Source organism: Hylobates moloch, unplaced genomic scaffold (genome assembly GCF_009828535.3).
Source record: "Hylobates moloch isolate HMO894 unplaced genomic scaffold, HMol_V3 SCAFFOLD_5, whole genome shotgun sequence".
Classification (NCBI taxonomy): domain Eukaryota; kingdom Metazoa; phylum Chordata; class Mammalia; order Primates; family Hylobatidae; genus Hylobates; species Hylobates moloch.
The window spans coordinates 136547778-136567955 of NW_026652280.1; the positions used below are offsets into that span (position 1 = coordinate 136547778).

Consider the following 20178-nt stretch of genomic DNA (forward strand, 5'->3'; position numbering starts at 1 on the left):
ATGTAAAATGACTTTTACACTCTGAGACGCTGATAATTTAAAGTCATTTCTACACCAAAATGTAACTATGCCTGTTACTTCTACCAAAAGAAGGAATCACAAGAGATAATGAGTGGGACAGAGAACTCACAAGGACTAAAAATAGCAGTAGTTCTTAAAACTAGAACTACTCTTCTTTTTACGGATTGTTTTGTTTTGTTTAGAGATGAGGTCTTGCCATGTTGCCCAGGCTGGCCTCAAACTTCTGGGCTCAAGGCTTTAAGAAAAATTTAGACATTTTTAAAAAAACTGCTAAATTGCTTTCTAGCAGTTATAATATACCGTCACCAACAAATTTTAAGTGTCCTTTGACCATTCCTTAATTAGCAAATCAAATTTCTCCTTAGTAATAAAATGGCATACTATTATTTAAATTTTTAGTTTAATTAAATTACTGTTAAGTTTAAACAATTTCCTTAAAATTATTACTAGCTGTTGTTTGTTTCCTCATCATATTAAACATCTTAGTTTTCTTACTTTTTAAAATAATTTGGGTGATGTTTTAATCTAACTTGGATATTAATCATTTCTCATGTTTATATTTTCCAAGTCTGTTTGCATTCCCTTCAAATTTTAAGTTTTTATTTAGCCAAATCTGCTCATAATATCCTTTGTAATTTATTCTATAACTTTCAAGCCTGAGAAAAAAACCTCCTTGCAGAACATTTTGTTTTTCTGTAATTGCATTTTTTTTTACTACATTCATTCCAGGTGTCATATGAGGAGGCTCTAAACTGATTTTTGTTGTTATTTCATTGTTCAACCAATTCCCCTCTTTTTTTTTTTTTTTTGAGACAGAGTCTTGCTCTGTCGCCCAGGCTGGAGTGCAGTGGCTCGATCTCGTCTCACTGTAAGCTCCGACTCCCGGGTTCACGCCACTGTCCTGCCTCAGCCTCCCGAGTAGCTGGGACTACAGGCGCCCACCACCATACCCGGCTAATTTTTTTTGTATTTTTTTAGTAGAGACGGGCTTTCACCGTGTTAGCCAGGATGGTCTTGATCTCCTGACCTCGTGATCCGCCCGCCTCGACCTCCCAAAGTGCTGGGATTACAGGCATGAGCCACTGCGCCTGGCCCAATTCCCCTCTTATTTCTAATATCCTCTTTATTAAATATTACATTCTTCCTTACAGTCTGTTCACAGGCTAATAATTCTGGTATAATAATTAGCTTTGTGTATTACCACATACTTTTAACTATTATAGCTTTTTAATGATTGATTATCTATAAAAGCCAGTACCTACTCATTTACTCTTCTTCAGAATTTCCTTTGGGATCTGGATTGGAAAGAACTTACATATTTGTAATATTTAGTTCCTGCCCATGAAAATCACTATGTTTCCATATAGTCAAATCTCAATGACAAGTGTTTCTTTTTAAGAATACTGTTATTTCTGAATATTTTATATCTTTTGGATTGCCAATATGAATAGAATGCCTTTTTTCTTATGTTTTCTAAGTAGTGATTACATATAAATATCAAAAATCAAAAGCATTCCTCTATATCTTTGAACAAGTCTTTTCATTTGAATCTTAAGAACTTTTTAATATTACAATTGATGTGTTTGCCTTTTCTAGGAAGTCATTTTTTAATGAGCCTAATTTTCTGACTCTAAGTACAAACCTGTATCCATCTCCGTATTTCTCACTGTTTTTTTCTCTTCTGCGCCTTTGTTTCTCTCGCCGAGCCTCAATTCGCCGCTTTTCTTCCTCTTCATTTTTAGGATCAGTTTTTGCTAGGATATTACACAAAAAAGTAAAACCTAAAATTCATTTTTCCAGTCTCTCTTTCCAATCATCAGTTCATAAAGTACATACTTATGAGGTTTACTTAGTGATTGTAATCTAAAATTGAACTCACCAAAAAAATCGGAGTTTGAGACTATCCAGTATTTCTGAAACTTCACTAAATGAACTTCATTCATTTGAATACATCATCACGAATTCTGTCATATCTGCTTGTCATCTATGTGATTATTTGCTACATATTTTTCTTTAAATGTGCTCATTTGTCCTATCCTTATTCTAAGCAATAATCCTTATCACCTAAAATTATCACCTAAAATCATCACATACTTTGGGAAAAACACTAAAGTAACCTGACCGAGCATGAAAATGGAAGTCCAGCCGGGCGCGGTGGCTCACGCCTGTAATCCCAGCACTTTGGGAGGCCGAGGCGGGCGGATCACGAGGTCAGGAGATCGAGACCATCCTGGCTAACACAGTGAAACCCCGTCTCTACTAAAAATACAAAAAATTAGCCGGGCGAGATGGCGGGCGCCTGTAGTCCCAGCTACTCGGGAGGCTGAGGCAGGAGAATGGCGTGAACCCCGGGGGGCGGAGCCTGCAGTGAGCCGAGATTGCGCCACTGCACTCCAGCCTGGGCGACAGCGAGACTCTGCCTCAAAAAAAAAAAAAAAAAAAGAAAGAAAGAAAATGGAAGTCCAGTAAACACTGCAGAGCCCTGGATGCAAGAACTCACGTTCATATTGTAGAAGCTCTCAGAAAGTTTCTTAAAATTTATAACCTCCAAAATAAAAGCACATTTGTTCTCTTTTTTAAAAAATATTCTCTATTGTGATAAAATACACAAAACATAAGATTTACTAGTTTAACCATTTTAAAATGTGCAATTCAATGGCATTAAGTACATTCACAAAGTTATGCAACCATCTCCACTATCTAGTTACAGAACTGTTCATCATCCCATAAAGCAGTCACTCCCCATTTCAACTCTACCTAAGGCCCTGGTAACCACTAATCTGCTTTCTGATCTACGGATTTGCCTATTCTAAGTATTTCATATACCTAGAATCATTCTGTCTGTTGCCTTTCTGGTCTGACTTTTATTTAGCATGTTTTCACAGCTCACCCATGTTGTACCATGTATTAGTACAACTTCCTTTTTTATGGTTTAATAATATTCCATTGTATAAATACCCCACATTTTTTAAACCATTCATCTGTTGATGTATATTTCAATTGTTTCTACCTTTTGGCTATTATGAATAATGCTACTATAAACATTCATATATAAATGTTTGTTTGGACCAGGCACAGTGGCTCATGCCTGTAATCTCAGCACTTTGGGAGGCCGAGGCGGATGGATCACTTGAGGCCAGGGGTTCGAGACAGCCTGGCCAACATGGCGAAACCATCTCTGCTCAAGATACAACAATTAGCTGGGCGTGGTGGTGCACATCTGTAGTCCCAGCTACTCAGGAGGCTGAGGAACGAGAATCGCTTGAACCCAGGGGCAGAGGTTGCAGTGAGCCAAGACTGCACCACTGCACTCCAGCCTGGGCAACAGAGTAAGATCCTGTCTCAAAAATAAAAATAAATAAATAAATAAATTTTTGTGTGAATACTACTTTAAATTCTTTGGAGTAGAAGAATACCTAGAAGTGGAATTGCTGGATCATATGGACAGTCTATGCTTAATTGTTTCAGGAAGCACCAATCTGCTTCCCACAGTGGCTTCACTGCTTTACCTTCCCATCAGCAATGTGTGAGGGTTCCAATTTCTCCATACCCTTGTCAACATTTGTTATTTTCCTTTTTTTATTATGACCATCCAAGTGGGTATGGAGTGGTATCTCATTGTGAGCAGGTTCTTTCTTATAATACATTTAACTTTAAACTTAAAAAAAAAAAAAAACAACTATTTGCCCTTAAATTTTTCCTTTTATGCACTGCTTATCCTTTTGGATGGCCTTTGAAAAATCTACTTATTTATGTATTACCTCAAATAAGTAATTTAATCTTCCTTTCATATGCTAAAACTATGACATGTTGTACTTCTAGCCAAGTGACAGAATAGGGTTCCTTTCCTACTAATTTTCTATAAAGTCGCATAGTCTATACTACAGCATAGCAAGACCTCGTATTGAGGAAAATTCAGCAATCATCTTTTTAAATGCCCATTTTACACCTGACAGAGAAGGCATAATTTAAAGAATTTTAGTTTCATTCTTAGCTACACAACACTTTTCTCAAGTTTTGTGATATAAAAAGGGGGTATGGGGGAGGGATACACATATATCTGCTTTAAGAGCAAATCAGTTTATCAAACTTTTGCAATATTTAACCATATGTGCAAAATATATCTTTGAAATAGGTCCCAAGAGAATCAACTGCATTTTCTATTATAGTAATGTCTAATAAAATTTCGAATTTGATACATAACAGTCTATCAATTGACACACTGTTAAAGGTATCCCCACAACACATACTCTGCTTAGTATCAGGTTTCCAGAATTCCAGAAATTCCAGAATATTGTTTCTTATTAAACAATAAGGCCTGATGAGAAAGTAATTTAAGTACACTTTTTAAACCTTTCTCAAATTTTATATTATAGAAAATATATTTTAAGGAAAGAATCTAACATTGCAATTTCAGTTTTTTCAAATATTACATATTAAAATGTCTATAATGTTATAAATGGGAAAAAAGTTATTTTAAAATAAAAGGGAAAAATGAATACAAAGCAAATTTCTGTTACAATCATATGGAGGTTTAAGAACAGGACTTCTAGAGCATTACTTGCTCTGGAATAAATACTGGCATTACCATTCACTGGTTGTTTGACCTAGGCAGCAAATTATTTATCTATTCTGTGCCTGTTTTCTCAGCTGTAGAGGGTTTGCTACACAACCACACAGGATTCAGGAAAAAGGAATGGACCAGGGTATGTACATTTTAAAAGTATCTTTGGGTATTCATGACCAATTATTAACTGCAATAGGGGATTTACAGATCTAACTTCTACAATCATAATTGTTATGTAGTTTCTGTATATAAACATGAAAAAATTACTGAAAAGTATGGAATTAAAAAAAATAAAAAGTATCCTGAATCATAGCAATTATGTTTTCTTACTTACTGGGTGATTTGCTGAGGCTTATCTTCTCCATAGGTTTTGCTAGTTTGGGTTTCTTGATAAAGGTTCCACTGGGCTTATTAAATGGCTGCATCATTTTTCTCTTTATTCCTCTTGCAGCAGCAACTGTCACATTGGTGGATTTGTTTTGATAGTCAACAACAATTCCGGGTCTATGAATGCTTCCAAAATCACCCATATGCTGTAAATTTGTGAAATCAATAAATATTAGCATATTGTCCAAGGAAACATATGAATTCATATAAAATCTTCATGTTAACTATCTACTAGTTTTCACCTGAAAATTCCCTGGAATGTAACTAAATTTTACATGTCCATTCTGAAAAAACACACTGAAAAACTGTAAATTATTACATAAACTCAAATCCATTGAATTAGTATTTTTATTTCCAGTAGAACAAATAATGAATATTTGCTACCTATGTTTTTACTTTTACATTTCAAAATTACTTGAGATTATAGACAACATATGTGCCTGTCCAAATGTTACCACTTGTACAACTCTCTGACAACTCCTCTTCAGAGTTCCTAATTGATGTTTTCCCATGAAAAGACCCTAAAAGAAATCCTTATTTTACTAAAACTAAGATACACAAAGAAGACCATATTTGTAGTTTGAAGTAAAAAAGATCCAGAAATCATTTAGTATTCTCCCTGTTGAAAAAGGGAATGAGAAGGCGAGATGGAACATTAGTATGAAATAGGAGAGTTAAAGCATAACCATGCATCAACTTCCAAGACACACTTCAGATAAAGAATTGCATCTGACGTTCCATTCACATTCTTACCTAGAGAAACATTTTCTGACCCAGAAGCCCAAGAAACAAAAGTTTACAGATGAAGAGTCATGCAACCAAACGACTCTTTGTGTCCCTTCCTCTTCTCGTCATTATCCAAATCTACTACACCAAGAGACCACATGTCCACAGAAATTTATTGTGCTAATCTTACTTTTAGAAGATAAAGATGGAGGAGTAATCTGAAGAGAAGGACCCAAGGGAAATTGTACAAGTGAAGATTTAAAATGTAGGTCCTATTGGCTCATCTACTTCACTAACAGGAGGAAAGAAAGAAAAGTCCATTCAGACTAGAATGGTAAATACAAAGTACAGGAATACTTGTTTTACTATTATGAAAACGAAATTTACTTTTGAAGCCTCATTAAGAAAACACACTTTGCCTAAAATAATATACAGCATGGAAAATATTAAGTGTTTTCCAAATTTTCAAACTAGAATGGATTTTCAATTCAAAACCCAAAGCCTATCATCCCAACTATTTTCAATTAACCTATGATCATGAAGTATAGTGGAACTGTAATGTATCAGTTGCTTACAATTGTATACTATGCTTAGGAATGTCTATCTAACCTAGTTGTGTTTCCAGGTAATTTAAAAAATCACAACAGGAAAATCGTCCTTAATTACGCATTAAAGGTGCAATGCATTTTTACGTAAGTAAAGAGTAACTGTTAAAAATGCAAAATTTCTACACAAGTATAACAAGCTACACTGACATACCAAAGGTTAATAACCAGTCAAAAACGTGTACCCCACTACATTTTTTACTAGAAATACTTTCCTCTGCAAAGAAAATATTAAGAGCAGCTGACTTAAAAGGATTCTTACATTATAACAAAAATACAATACTCTTTAAATGATCAAACTATATAATAACCCCACAACCTGCATACACTTACTAGGTAAAATTTCATGTCACTCAAGTGACCTAAGAACATAAAGCATAATGTTTACACTATGTACCCTAAAGTTAAACAATTGTGGACTAGTATATTTACTCATTTAAGCAATAATTTACAAAATATTACTTCCTAAGAAGAAACCATAAACATATCTGTACAGGTGGAAATTATTTCTCAAGAGTAAAACTAGTAACACGAGGGAAAATAAAACAACCAGCAATTGGACATACTGTAAGAGTGAGTTAGCAAAATTACACTGACCACAAATCATTGTACAATCTATTATACACATCAACTTCTTCACCACATAAACATGGCTAAGCTATCCTGATCTATCATCAACTTTTAGTCTCCTGTGTTTAATGTGAAACATGGAGCTTTGAAGAAATTCTACTTGCTAGAGTTTAGCAACAAAGTATAAACATTTTATCATACATTGCACCTTTAACCTACTCAAAAACTCAAAAAGGATTCAGTGACCTTTCACAATAATCCACAAACTATTCCACCAGCAAAACTGCTAGTGTTTACAAGGAAAAATGCAACTCCTTTTAACCCCTTTTAGACCAAACCTAACAGCCTCACCTTTTTAATAAAGGGAGATTTGGCACAACTTTATGATCATCTCAAACTGCCACTTATTTTCTGAGGTGCTGGAAAAACTTTTATGGTCAACCTAGAAATTACGTTTATGACTCAGCTTTTGCTTCAAAATACACCGGGATGAACAGTGTTTATTCTAGTTGAAAACGATGGTCTTCAAAGGGTTTAAAAGAGTGACTAGTGAAAAGAATCTGAAAAGATTCTGTTGTACTTACTCCTCGGCCTCGGCCTCTGCCTGTTGATGGTCCTCCAAAAGCATCATAGTTTCTGCTTCCAAACGTACTTTCAGGATAAGCAGGCGTTCCTCTCCCCCGAGAGCCTACAGGTGCAGGCTTCATATGGGGTGAAGAAAAACTGCTGTAGGAAGAGTAATTCTCTCTTCCTCTGTCCTCCATAAACCCAGGCCTCAATTTTGAACGGGAGTAAGGTGCTTCCCAGCTAGACCCGCCCTGGTTTCTACCTCCGAAAGAGTCAAGGCTATTCCGGTAGGAGCTCTCAAATCGACCACCATAACTACCTCCGAAGCGGCTTTGTTCGGGTTCATTAAAACCATAGCCAGATCTGTACAGATCTCGCCCACCCAGAGAAGACCTGGAGTCGTAAGACTCATAAGGTCCAAACCTGGAAAAGTTGCACAGTGAGGGAAAAAACAAAAGTAAGCTTACTAATGTTAGACAATTCAAAAGACAAATTATCAGATGACATTTATCAACTAAAATTCATTTATACCATACTGGTTTGCACAGTTCTACTTTCGTTCACACTTGATTAGGGCTGGGCAGTTCAACGCGAGACCAGATAGAAAGCTATCTGAGTCAGATTCTAAATATGATTTGAGTTTAGTAAAACTTAGCTTTAAAATCTGCTTCTTAGCAGCTTTTCTATTTTATGAAGAAGAAAAGATTTGTCTGTCATTATTTAAGCCCAGCCCTAGTCTTGGAAAAGGTCATTTGCTAAAGTTCACAAACTATTCAAACTTTTTCCTGATATTAAAAATTACAAAACATTTACAACATTTTGGCTTTCAATAAGGGACACAAATTGAAGTCTACTTAGATGTAGGTTATTTGTGACACAGAGAGATCCTTTTGCACTCCCAATAATCTATATCACAAACTGCTTCATTGTGTCTGTAGTAGTCAAAATTTGGGGAATTATCTCTGGTTATAAAAATTTGACAATCTGCCAAATTTCAGCCAAGGTCAATTAATCCTCAATCACTTTTTACTTGTAGACTAGAAAATCTAACACATCTAGAAGGATAAACAGATAAAACATAAAAGTAAAAGATCACCAACATATACCCTCTGCACATGAATTTTCAAGGCAGATGAGAAAGAATACATCTTATAATATATTCAATTATTTGCAAAATTATTTCCTTCAGGAAATTATCACATAAAACTACCCTTAAAAAGGGAGCACACAGTCTCCTCGAGGTTTTAAGAGAGTTAACAGAAGAAATAAATCATCTTCCTTCTCACAAACCCAAAGCATGGATTACAAAAGTTGCTTGATATCTTACAACACAATTTTATAAAGGCCCACAATTACACATCAGATAAAACAATAACATCTACAGAAATAGCTTATGCACATTACATTCACAATATAAAAGGGCAATAACTGACATTAAAACATTAAGTGTTACATTACTTCAATTATTTATAGATCACTAAAAAGATTTACTTCTGAATCCTAGTAACCATATAAAAATTATTCCTATTTCCAGCTACATTTTTCAAAACATCTATCACATAAGCAAAATAGTTGCAACTGTTCACTTTCTTAATTTTTCTTTACTATAAACCATAGTGGTACACTGGAAGCAGAAAGAAGGAAAGTAAGCATCATTCAGTCCATCATTAAGGAATCCGGATCCTTCAATTTATGCAGAAGGATGACTGTTTCACATGTCTACTAACTAGTTTTACTTATATTCAGCAGGAACCTTTGTGCCTCAAAAAGTAGACACCCCTTCTCCTGAAATATGGTCAACCTTAAAGCTTGTAGTTGTTTAAGTAGGTTTAAGCTTTATACAGTAGTAACAGTAAAATATAAATACAATCTAGACTAGTCAAAGGTACAGTATTCATGGCTTTAATACAATGCTTCTAGCCTAGAGCACAAGTGCTTTGGTGTAAGTAGTACCTGCCAATAAATAACCTGAACATAATTTTAAAAATATTTTTATTATTGCAATATGCTCTTCCTTTAAAATTAGAATTAAAGGAATGTCTTGAATGTTTCTTGGAAAGTAAATGTTAGACTGGTTCAGTAAAATCCATTCTAGTTAGACTGCTTTGCTAATTTACATAGCACCCCACATTAGAAAAGATTTTTTTAATTGTTAAGAAAAAGCTTCATAAAGAATATTTTCAATAACATTTTTATATCACTTTTCAGGATATTTTGATTGACAAGAAGTTAAAAGTAAAAGAATTTTTAAAAAGTTCACTGCTAAAAACAGAGTATCTTACTCTATTATATTGACATGATGTAGTTATCTGGTGTTTTCCTAAAATAATGTCTGCCAGTATACTGATTTAAATTTTATACCCATTAATTAACACCTTTAAACATTTAAGGTGATGATTCAGTAGCAAACAGTGAAGTTCAAGTATCATAACATGCCTAAAGAGTACTTAAAATAATATATCCAAAATCTTATAGTTGTCTAATTATTTGGCCAAATGATTAAGCAATTTACCTGCTACCCCCACCACCACCACTGTGATTGTCCATGCCATATGACTGGTTTAGGTAGGAATCCATGGATCTCTGACCCCCATAGGATCCATGGCCATAGTCACGATCCATCCCTATAAGAGTTTAAAAAGAAAAAAGTTATATGATGCTCACCTTTACTGGCACTCAAAAGAAGAATTTTTAGATAAATATCCTTGAATGTCAGACCTCCATAAGATCCAGGGCCATAATCACGATCCATTCCTAAAAGAGAGTCAATAAGAAATCGTCAGTAAAATACACCATTCTCTTCAGGCATCTTTGCACAAAACACAAGATATTCCTATCTATCACCTGAGATAATTTACCATTAACATTTAAACTAAATTCACACTAAATGCTGAAGGGAAAAACACAAAGATGAGAAGCTACTAAATCAAATTTGCTGAAAAAAAAAAAAAAAGCCCTGATATTTCAAAGAAAAACATATTTTCAACTAAAAAATCCTATATTAGAATTTTTTTTTATTTTCTTTTGACTGGGTTATGAGACGGGCTAATTTTTGTATTTTTGATAGAGATGGGCTTTCACCGTGTTGCCCAGGCTGGTCTCGAACTCCTGGGCTCAAGCAATCCACCTGCCTTAGCCTCCCAAAGTGCTGGGATTACAAGCATGAGTCACTACACCTGGCCACAGAATTATTTTCAATTTAACCAATATTTGTTTGACTAGGAGACTACTATAAGGCCTTGTATTAAGTACTATAGCATATATAATTAATGATACATAATTCCTATTCTTAAGAGAAGTCAGCATTTAATAAAGTCAAAGGGGAAATTTTTGTCCTATATGACAGCAGTAGACTATACTTGTTTTCTGCATCTAACTGCTCTTTACATGTCTGAAAACTCAGAAGCAGCCACATTTCCAATTAGCCTTGTTCACAGTAATTGAAATAGATATTTTTAAAAAGTAAAATCACAGATTGAGACCAATCTATGGCACTGTGCCTATAAATTATGACTCAACAAATAAATGCAAATTCTAGCAATGTGAACACTAGAAAAAAAAACTAATACAATAAGCATATTAAGTCTATTTTACTACACTGCAATTCTGCCTATATACTAACCTCTGATATGAAAAATAAAAGAGGTAACAAAATCAATTTAGGATGACTATAAAAATCAGAAAGTAAAACAAACATTTAGAATTTGTTTTCTATAAAGTCCTTTAAAAATCCCTCATTACTATCCTCCCCAAATGTCATACACAAATAAATACAATAGTACACACAGAGTAAATACCTTGATTTTATATTTTTAAAACATTAAATTTTATATAATCATTTAAATATCTCTACTCCCAACAATAACAATGACAACAATAACAACTTTATAAAAATAGTACTCAAAGTCATCCAACTTTAAACCTGGTGGCAACCTGAATGTTCAAAAAAAATCAATCCTCTCATTTTATAGATCTGGAGAACTGAAGTCCAAAGAGATGAAATGATTTTCCCAAAATTCCATACATATCCTCTTGTCTAGTCTCATGCTATTGCTTCTACATGAAACATTTTCCTCTGCCACTCTAAATATCAGCTTATTGAAACTTTCTAATCTTTTAAAGTCCATTTCAAATACTAATGCATTCAAGAAAACTTTTACTGATACTCTCAGCTGAGTGTCATCTTTCTTCTGAATATTCACAAAAGCCTGTAACTCTCACGTGGTGCTTGTGATACTCTGCCTTACTCTGCCATTTGTGGCCTCATCTTAAATTTACTAGTCCTGTGGTAAAGTTCCAATTTTTATCTTAGAACAGCAGCTGCTGGGCGTGGTGGCTCACGCCTGTAATCCCAGCACTTTGGGAGGCCGAGGCAGGTGGATCACGAGGTGAGGAGATCAAGACCATCCTGGCTAACACGGTGAAACCCCGTCTCTACTAAAAATTAAAAAAAATTAGCTAGGTGTGGTGGCGGGCGCCTGTAGCCCCAGCTACTCAGGAGGCTGAGGCAGGAGAATGGCATGAACCCGGGAGGTGGAGCTTGCAGTGAGCCAAGATCGCGCCACTGCACTACAGCCTGGGCGACAGAGTGAGACTCGTCTCAAAGAAAAAAAAAAAATGAACTAAGTTAAACCACTGTTTTAATGAAAACAACTGACATTATTTGTTGTCAATGATAAAATTCATGCTTTCAAGTGAACATTAGAATTTTTTTAAAGTTGTATCTACCACCTTGAGCTTGACACCTTCCCAATACTTAAAGGCTTTCTAATAAGGTTGGTGGTGGTATCACTGAATACGATTTTTTAAATATTGTGCCATAAAACTGATCAATATTTGGTAAATCTGCATTTTATATAAAAACTAGTATTTTCCAAATAATGCCGATATTACAAAATAATTTATGGTAAAAAAGATCCATTCAAAGTGCAAGACATACTAATGGGTTTTAATATAACAGTACAAAAAGTTTATCAATATACAAAACATATGGAGATATTTTACTGCTTTTTTCATTTGAAGACTTCAAATCTGGTGCGTAATTTACACTTACGGAGCACCTCAATTCAAACTATCCATGTTTTAAGTGCTCAACAGTAACATGTAGCTAGTAGCTACCAAACTGGACAACACAGTCCCAGATTAATAAAACAGTTAATTTTTTGTGATACGGTTGGTAAGTATATAGTAAAATTTATGCTCATATCTCTCAGAGGATAATTCTGAGATTAAAATAAAGTTTTCAAAATGAAAAGTTTTCCTCTAAGGCCTCATATTAAAAAATAAGATTATGTTTAGTCAGGTACACAGAGAAAAAAATCTTACGTTTTATTTCTGCTAATTTCTATTTTGAGTTAGCATTGGCTGCCTTTGAATACTAAAACCTTTAGTTTTTTATTCTATTTATTTCACTATAATCATAAAATTATTAACATCTATTGTACACTAACCATGTATGTGTTAGGCACTGTGAAATGTACAAAAATTAATAAAGCTACTTTCATATAGCAATGATTCTGGTTGATTGTTCATAGTACTGTTACTACTCATTTAAACAGGAGGAAAAGTCTTTATATTGTATACAATCAGTGTAGTTACAGGGCTACAGATTCTGTAAGATGACTGCTTTTTTACAAATTTTTCTTCCAGGTCACCAAAATGAATTTTAAAATCACTTTTAAAAATAAAACCGTGAGAACATAGCAGTATCTCTTAAATGATAGTAATTTACCCAGAAAAATAAAACTGACCTAATAATTTAAATCAAATATATTCTATCACTCAGATCACTCTATCATACAAATAATGCGCTCAAAAATGCTAAAACTCATTTTTAAATACAAAGAAGCAGCTGTGACATACTGGGGAAAAAATACTGACCTATGGGCTGGGCAAGGTGGCTCACACCTGTAATCCCAACCCTTTGGGAGGCCAAGGCGGGTGGATCACCTGAGGTCAGGAGTTCAAGACCAGCCCGACCAACATGGTAAAACTCCGTCTCTACTAAAAAATACAAAAAAAATTAGCCAGGCGTGGTGGTGGGTGCCTGCAATCCCAGCTACTCAGGAGGCTGAGGCAAGAGAATTGCTTGAACCCAGGAGGCAGAAGTTGCAGTGAGCTGAGATAACACCATTGCACTCTAGCCTGGGCGACAAGAGAGAAACTCCGTCTCGAAAAAAAAAAAAAAAAAATTAAAAACTGACCTATGACCAAAATAACTAACTATGTGACATTAAGTCTTGAGTGGGACTACTTTTTAGCAACTCTACACTACCAGCACCCTACTACAGGATACCAGCATCTACCACCTAGGTTATTGCAAAAGTCTCCTAACTGGTTTTCTTGCTCCACTTTTGCTGTTTATTCTGAAGACAATAGCCACAATAATTCTGACAAAATGTTAAGTTCAATCACGTTCAAAGCTCAGTAACCTCCAATGGCTTCCTCTTATTCCAAGTAAAAGCCAAAGCTTAAAATAACATCTAAGAACCTATACCAGTGGTTCTTAACTACGGGAGATTTTGCACCCCCTGGGGACATTGGCAATGTCTGAAACATTTTTGGTTGTCACAACTAGGGAGCAGATGCTACTGACATCTAGCATAAAGAGGCCAAGGAGGCTGCTAAATGTTCCACAATGCACAGGACATCCCCCCACAACAAAAAATTACCCAGTCCAAAATGTAAGAAATTTGAGAAAACCTGCCCTACGTGATATGCCCCAACACCTCTTAACTTCATTATCAATTATACATACCCCTGTTCACTCCACTCCTACAACACCAGGCCCCTTGATGTTTCTAGAACACAAGGTGTATACCCATTTTAGCAGCTGCTGTTCCCTCTGCCTGGAATGCTCATTCCCCTGAATCTGCACTGTTTACTCCCTCAACTTTTCCAGGTCTTCACTTGTATTGCTTCTGATATATAAGCAAATTATCTTTGATTTTCAATGCTTTCTGGCTACACCTCACCACTCTAACCTTGTCTTAAGATTGCTCAGCAAAAAATCATCTGTTCTAGTCAAGCCAGCGTTAAGGTCTTGCTCTGTCACCCATGCTGGACTGCAGTGGCACAATCATAGCTCACTGCAGCCTCCACCTCCTAGGCTCAATCGATCCTCCCATCTCAGCCTCTGGAGTAACTGGAACTATAGGGGGGCACCACCATGCCTGGCTAATTTTTAAAAAAATTTTTTTGTAGAGACAGGGTCTCACTATGTTGCCCAGGCTAGTTTCAATCACCTGGCCTCAAGCAGTGCTCCTACCTCAGGCTCCCAAAGCACTAGGATTATAGGCATGAGCTACCATACCCTTTTCTTTCCCTTTTTCTATATGCTATTTATATAAAAGGTATTATGAAGCAAGAAGGAAAACATGGAGACACTGAAAATACATTTTCCTTCCAGGAAATAGTGTGGGGAAAATCTGTATCTTGCCATGTTTTCCGATGCCTTGTACTTCATTTCACTTCCTAGAAAATACAGTGCTAACAATAAAATACATTTTTGGCTTTTTGGTACTTAGACACTGTTTATTTCTTAAAGCCTGTAAGTCTTCTCTAAATGGCTTCATGGCTTGCATACTCACCTATCTTAAATCTATGCTCAAATGTCATCTTTTTGGGGAGTCCTTCCCCAGAGACTCTAAAATTGCAACACATACAAGCACACACACACATTTATCCTCCTTTTCTATGTTATTCTCCCTCTCAATGATCATCATCTAACATACAATATATATTACTGCCTTTTTCCCCTGTGGACTAAATTATGACATATATATTATTTCTTATCTTGTTTACTATTTCATCCCACTAGACAGAAAGCCTCACAAAGGCAGGAATATTTTCCATTTTGTTCACTGCTATATTCCCACCTCCTAGAACGATATCTGATGCCCAGCAGGCACTAAATAAATATTTGCTGAACAAAGTCAAATCGAATCCCTGAAATTAAGTTCCTCATTTGTAAAATGTAAATAATCTAGACCTAGAAGTACTGTCAAGCATTGGCCTTTAATCAGAGGTGCCTTCCAAAATCATTCGGAGTAGTTTTGCACAACATACACAGCCAAAGACCACTTGCCCTGAAATTAAGACTCAAGAGGTATAGGCTATGTCTGAAAAGAGAGACTTTGAAAAAGCTCCCCAGGAGATTCCAACAATCACCCTCAGATGAGAACCAGTTATAACTAAAATTAGGAGAAAAAATAAAAGTCATAATATTAGATCTTTTTGCAACACTGTATACTAATTAATAAATAAACATCTGGCCCTGAATGAGTCTGCATTTCAAGTCCTATGTTTAGACATTAAATCCAACTATCCAGTAAATCCTAGATGGCCTTTTATCATTACAAACTCTCTCCCTCTCCCCCTCCCTCTTCCTCTCCCCCTCTCCCTTGTAAAAGCACTAGTCGTACATTCCAGTTTAAAATCCTGGATTCATTTTTATTCAACCCTCTCAATTTTCTACCCATTACTAGTCAGCCTGCAGGTTCTGCTAATTTGCTCTTTATTTTTAAGATTACTACTATCACCTCCCAAGTTCAAGGCCTTAAAATCTTTATATCAAAACTTATGAAATGGCTTTCTCGTTCATTTTCCAGTTTTCAATATAACCTACATATGGATGCAAATTAAACTTCCTTTGGTAATTTTCAATTTCCAGCTCACATATATATTCTTCAGTACTAACTCCCTATATGTTAAGCCTTTTTAGCCCACATGAAATCCAAAGTTAATCTTTAAAGATAATGAAATAAAAATTAACTGTTCAGTAATTATTCCCATAAATGGCAGTCTTTAGTAATACATTTGCTTCAGTTTTACTTTGTGAATATATTCTATTCTTTATGAAAGTTGGATTTTACATTTCTCTGGCAATCAGGATATTCAATGCCTCAAGTCCTTCATATGTTTTTTTAACCTGTATTAATTGTTCTGTGTTCTTTTTTTGTATTATTATCTTGTGTGGCAGGGCCCTAACTCTAATAACTATCAAAAGGACATCCAACTGTATTCTACCTACCTCTCATGATTCTATCTAGCTCTATAGTAACAAGTCTAATGTCATGCTCATGTCAATAAACAATCAAGCTTCTTCATGTGCTCCTCTAGACAGCTCTTTATATACTAACACATTTGGACACACTGAAGAAAATGACCTCAAAAACAAGGTCAAAATGCATTACAATACAAGCTATATAGAACCAAGCCAATAATCCACTTAGTCTACATTACTCAATACCAAAGCCTCTAATTCAACCAAAATAACTCAGCCAGTGTCTTGTGATTCATCACTCAGAATGTAGTTAGGCCCTTTGGAACACATTAAAATAATCACAATTCAAACAAAATGGACCAAAAAAAAAAAAAAAATCAAACTAATGTGAATAACCCTTAACATTTTCTGATAGCAAATACCCCAATTCGAATACTATATATAGACAATATTAACACATAAATGATATATCGAGAACCAAAACAAGGACTGAAATAGGTAGAACTGGCTTTTTACATTGATATTATATTTTTATGTGCATGAAGAGCAAAGCTGAAAGAGGATACGTACCATTAAAGCCCTGATAAGTATTCCTGCAGGCAGAGTGTGTGTAATCTATGAAGACACATTTAACAAAAAGGAATTAGTGTGATATTAGCAATAATTCAAAATTATATACCCATCTAGTCAAAAACAAGCACAATTTTTAAAATGACATTAACCCAATTATCTGCAAAACTGAGAATAATTAAAACAAATAATTACCAATACTCCATTCGGGAAAATGTATCTCTTGTTTCTTCACTATCTCCCTGAATGGTAGGTTTATTATCCAAATTATGGTAAACATTAGTTTACAACACCTGATACATAATAACAGCCAAAAGAGGGGATTCAGCACTGATTTGTACCAAGTAACAAAAAGGCAGATAGATTAAATTTTATGTATCAAATAATGCAAAAGCAGACATCTGAGAATTGTACGTAACATGAAATTTTTGCTAAGTTAATTTCTTTTACCATTTAATTTGCTCTTTAAAGATTTCAAGATCTTGGCCGGGCACGGTGGCTCACGCCTGTAATCCCAGCACTTTGGGAAGGTGAGGTGGGCGGGTCACGAGGTCAGGAGTTGGAGACCAGCCAATCCAATATAGTGAAACCGTTTCTCTACTGAAAATATAAAAATTAGCCGGGCCTGGTGGTGCGCGTCTGTAGTCCCAGCTACTAGGGAGGCTGAGACAGAAGAATCACTTGAATCCAGGAGGCAGAGGTTGCAGTGAGCCAAGATTACACCACTGCACTCCAGCCTGGGTGACAGAACGAGACTCTGTCTCAAAAAAAAAAAAAAGATTTCAAGATCTTATCTGAGACATGCATATGCATACACATATATGACTGTGTTCTATATTCATCCAGAATGTGTCATCACTGAAAACCATATTGCCAATTTCCTCATCAAAACTAATTTAACAACTGTTAAATTCTTTAGTTAATTTTACAAATATATACTGAAAGAACAGAATTTAATATAGTGGTCATCTGGATACAACAGAATCCTGCTACACTATACAGGAATAGATTCATACGTGGTGTTAGTCAAACTAATCTTCCAAATACAGCAGTGGTATATTTGGGCAGTGAGACAGGGCGTATTTCATCACTAATATTGTTTAGACTTTTTATCACTGACACTGTTTAGAATTGTAGGCATACGGCAATAATAGAAAGCAGACATACTACATTTTATTATTTTTTTCAATTCTCCATAGAAAATGGATTCCCTTATTGCCTTGGGTGGGGAGGGGAAAGAACTGTTTCTACTGCCCCACCTCCACTTTGTTAGCCTCTGCTATACCTTGGGTGTTGGCATTATCATCAAACTATAGCATGAAAATACAATAATATATTTTTTATTTTCACTCCCAACTCTGGTCACTTCAAATATTCATAGTTTGTGTTTTGTTGTTGGTTTTTTGTTTGTTTTTTGTTTTTTTTTTCAGACGGAGTATGGCTCTTGTTGCCCAGGCTGGAGTGCAATGGCGCGACCTCGGCTCACTGCAAACTTCTCCCGGGTTCAAGTGATTCTTCTGCCTCGGCCTCCCAAAGTGCTGAGATTACAGGTGTGAGCCACCGCGCCCGGCCCAAATATTCATAGTTTAAAGGTATCTACATCAAAATGACTCAAAGTCCAACTAAAACAAACAAAACCACGAGAGTGTGCTACTCTTAAGAGCTGAATTTACTATTTCAAAGTAACTGAAAAGTATCTACAAGAGGGCTATTCCAGTCCCCTTTCACAAATCTGTACCTAGATGTGAAAGCTTTAATTCTCTGTTGCATGAAATCTTATGAAAAATCAAAAGCTCATTGAGTAAGACGTATGCTGAGATCACACCTCATTTAAAGATCATTTTTTTGGTGGGGTTAAAGGTTTACAGCCTACTTAGTGAACTGGTTTTACTTAAGCATGCCTGGCTACCCAGGATTAAATCTAGTTTAATCATACAAGTCCTTTCCCACGTCTCCCTAATGTTGTCACTACATACCACTTTATCTTGACACCAATTCCTAGCAAGGTTTGAAAACAAAAGTGAAGACCAAATTAATATTACTTTGTGACCCTGTAAAAGTGGTTTAAAGAATTAGTATCTGAGACAACTGATTGCTAAAATACAGTTTATTTAATCCGTATGTCAAACACTTAAAAGGCTGTGTACAAGTCTAAATGTGAAGGACATTTGATGCTTGCTGTGCCAAAATTCTGATTAACTTAAATCCTATCTACAACGATCCAAAGAAAAGTTCACATAAATATTTGAAATTAGGGATTAAGAAGCAGGTAATTTTTGGTGATAAACACCCCAGTTTGCTAACCAGGAAACATCTTGCTTTCCATTTTGCATAGATATTTATCTATACATATCACTTAAAGACACCCTTTCAACTCATCTTAAACCGGGACAACCAGAAACATCACTGTGAACAAGCCTCTGAAAATTCTATCTGGCAAGAAGTAACCCGAGGCTGAGGATTAACTAAACGGACGGTCTGGGTCGCTGCCCTGTGGGGCGAATGCGAGACTAGGTGGGTGAGGCCGCACTCGCCCGTTTGCCCGAGACCGGGAAGTTGGAGACGTCGGGGCAATTTCTACTACCGGGGCCAAGGCGAGTCTGGGACTCGAGTCTGGAGGCTCTCGCGCTCTAGGCGCGTCCTACCGGGCACCGAGTTCTCTTGTCTCCGCCGGCAGCGGGCGCCGAGCGGGCCGAATCGGGGCGCGTGGGTCCCCAAAGAGGCCGACTCCGGGCGCTGGGCCCGGGGCGGGCGGCCTCCGGGCCCGCAGAACAAAGCCCACACGGCCATCTTGAGACGGTAAATAGACCCCCTGCGTAGGCCACCCCGCCTGCTGCCAGCCGAGCCGACCAGCCAGAGGCAGCGCTTACCGTCCTCGAAGTCCATGGCAGAGGCTGGGGGCCGTCGGCCTTGGCGGCGCTGGGCTGAGCTATGGCCGGCGGCGAGCGCTCGCGATCCGCGATTCCACACGATCAATCCGCGCGACCGAGAGCGGCGCTACCAGCCCGGGAGCCGCAGGCCACAGCGAGGCTGGGGAGGCGGAGCCGACCGGCGCTACCAGCCCCCTCGGCGCGGCCTGCTATTGGCTGACGTGAGCTGGTGGGCGGGCCCTCGAGTGGGGGGCGGGAAGCAGGTTCGCTGTCACGCTCTGAGGTGCTGAC

General features: G+C 36.6%; 1 protein-coding gene across 6 annotated transcripts in view; it reads right to left on the bottom strand.

The window, feature by feature from the left end:
* The window catches only part of ZNF326 (zinc finger protein 326), a 63602-nt gene extending 43553 nt beyond the window's left edge, over positions 1-20049 (bottom strand). The window contains exons 1-7 of one of the 6 annotated variants that reach the window (XM_058439594.1): positions 17213-17407; positions 17018-17062; positions 10162-10197; positions 9956-10067; positions 7461-7866; positions 4923-5121; positions 1664-1775 (exon numbers count right to left, since the gene is read on the bottom strand). In XM_058439594.1, the coding sequence (XP_058295577.1) occupies positions 1664-1775; positions 4923-5121; positions 7461-7866; positions 9956-10067; positions 10162-10197; positions 17018-17062; positions 17213-17297 (995 nt within the window). In that variant the 5' untranslated portion in view covers positions 17298-17407. Of the gene's footprint in view, positions 1-1663; positions 1776-4922; positions 5122-7460; positions 7867-9955; positions 10068-10107; positions 10199-17017; positions 17063-17212; positions 17416-19887 lie in introns of those variants that run through there. The other 5 variants (XM_032155402.2, XM_032155401.2, XM_032155404.2 and 2 more) reach the window with 5 other exon arrangements.
* Positions 20050-20178: the final 129 nt, after the last annotated feature.